The sequence below is a fragment of the Myotis brandtii genome, unplaced genomic scaffold (assembly GCF_000412655.1).
Source record: "Myotis brandtii unplaced genomic scaffold, ASM41265v1 scaffold131, whole genome shotgun sequence".
Taxonomy (NCBI): Eukaryota; Metazoa; Chordata; class Mammalia; order Chiroptera; family Vespertilionidae; genus Myotis; species Myotis brandtii.
The window spans coordinates 4,778,698-4,780,387 of NW_005354632.1; the positions used below are offsets into that span (position 1 = coordinate 4,778,698).

The 1,690-nt window shown below is 64.1% G+C and overlaps 1 protein-coding gene across 1 annotated transcript in view; it reads right to left on the reverse strand.

The window, feature by feature from the left end:
- AMPD2 (adenosine monophosphate deaminase 2) overlaps nucleotides 1–1,690 on the reverse strand; it is a 6,942-nt gene that overhangs the window by 2,359 nt on the left and 2,893 nt on the right. Inside the window, exons 9-13 of the mRNA XM_005860052.2 lie at nucleotides 1,447–1,641; nucleotides 1,235–1,366; nucleotides 648–811; nucleotides 255–381; nucleotides 5–168 (exon numbers count right to left, since the gene is read on the reverse strand). Coding sequence (XP_005860114.1) covers nucleotides 5–168; nucleotides 255–381; nucleotides 648–811; nucleotides 1,235–1,366; nucleotides 1,447–1,641 — 782 coding nt within the window. The remainder of the gene's footprint in view (nucleotides 1–4; nucleotides 169–254; nucleotides 382–647; nucleotides 812–1,234; nucleotides 1,367–1,446; nucleotides 1,642–1,690) is intronic.

The following is a 1,690-nucleotide window of genomic DNA, read 5'->3' on the forward strand; positions in this document are numbered from 1 at the left end:
GCACCTGCGCAGGTGGTTCAGCGTGGCCATGTTGGCAAAGGTGTAGTACAGGTAGTAGGCGTAGGGCGGGTTGTCCTCCTCCACCCACGCCTCGGGGAGGGGGCTCTCCAGGTTGAAGACGTGGTTCTCGGGCTTGGACTCGTCGTCCACGCTGTCAAAGCCGTCCACCTGGCACGGGACCCCGGGGTCAGGCCCGAGCTGCCCCGGCCTGGGGCAGGCCATCTCCCCCGACACCCAGCCGTGCGCCCCCTCACATGCTCCAAGAAGAGGTGCAGCTCCGGGTGGCTGGCGGGGTGCACGGTGGCCTCGAACAGCGGCAGGAAGATGTTCTCCAGCATCTCCTGGAAGTTGGCCAGCTGGCCCTTCGTACGGTACACGTCACTGCAGGCGAGGCAGGGGCACACAGGGGCGGGCAGGGCAGGTCAGGTGAAGGCACCAGCAGCCAGGAAAGGCCGGAGCCGGCCCGAGACCACAGAAGCACACGTGGACCTACGGGGTGGGCCGGGCTGGGCAGACCGTGAGCAGACGCAGGAAGGGCCTCCTACTGAGAGGGCTCAGCAGGGACAGGAGACCGTCCGCCATCCCAGGAGGCAGGCCCTCGCCCTTGGTCTCTGCCCCATCTTCCCCCCCACTTCCAAGGCACTCACAAGAGACGGGGCACCTGCACGAGCCAGCGCACGTTGGGGGAGTGCACGCGGTGCGTGACGGCCCAGCGTGCCAGCTTGTCCCACTCGTCCCTCGAGCGCCCGTAGATGGAGAGCCGCAGCTCCGCGTTCTGGTATTTGCTCTCCTCCAGGTCCGACATCACCTCCTAGAGCAGGGGTGGGCAAACTTTTTGACTCGAGGGCCACAATGGGTTCTTAAACTGGACCGGAGGGCCGGAACAAAAGCATGGATGGAGTGTTTGTGCGAACTAATATAAATTCAAAGTAAACATCATTACATAAAAGGGTATGGTCTTTTTTTTTTTTAGTTTTATTCATTTCAAACGGGCCGAATCCACCCCGCGGGCCGTAGTTTGCCCACGGCTGTCCTAGAGACACGCGTGGGGCAGCTGTCACACTCGGGCTTCCAGCTGCCCCCGTCCGCACCCACTACCACGCGTGCTCACTCAGGCCTCCTCAAGCCCCTGACCCACCCGCCTCACCCCCAGGAAGCCCAGATACCCAGGCTCTCGCTCAGGCAGGGGGAGGGCCGCCCCCATGGCTGGGCCCTGGCAGCCACAGCACCTCACCTTGATGATGTGAGCGAAGTACTTCCCAGAAACCCTGTTGTCCGTCTTGATGAAGATCTCTCGGAGGACAGACTCCCCGATGGGGTTGTATTTGGCATTGAACTTGTCAAAGCGATGGAAGGTATTCCTGTCCTGGGGGAGACGGGCAGGTCACCCCTGGCCCCTCGCCTGCATGCCGACCCGGCCCCCCGGCCCCCGCCGCTGGGACAGACCGCGTGCATGTCGAGGGTGTCCACGCTCAGGTCGTAGGCCGTGAGGTTCATGCTCTGGAAGACCTCGCGCAGCGTCTGCTCGCGGCCCTGCTCCACGTGCACGATCTCCTCCAGGTGCCGCTTCATCGCCCGCTTGATGAAGCGCAGCAGGTGCTTCTGGTTCATGCAGGACGAGGCGTGGATGTGCGTGTCCACCTGGGGGGGAGCGGGGGCTGCTGGGTCCGGGAGGCCGGGGGGGCCGAGG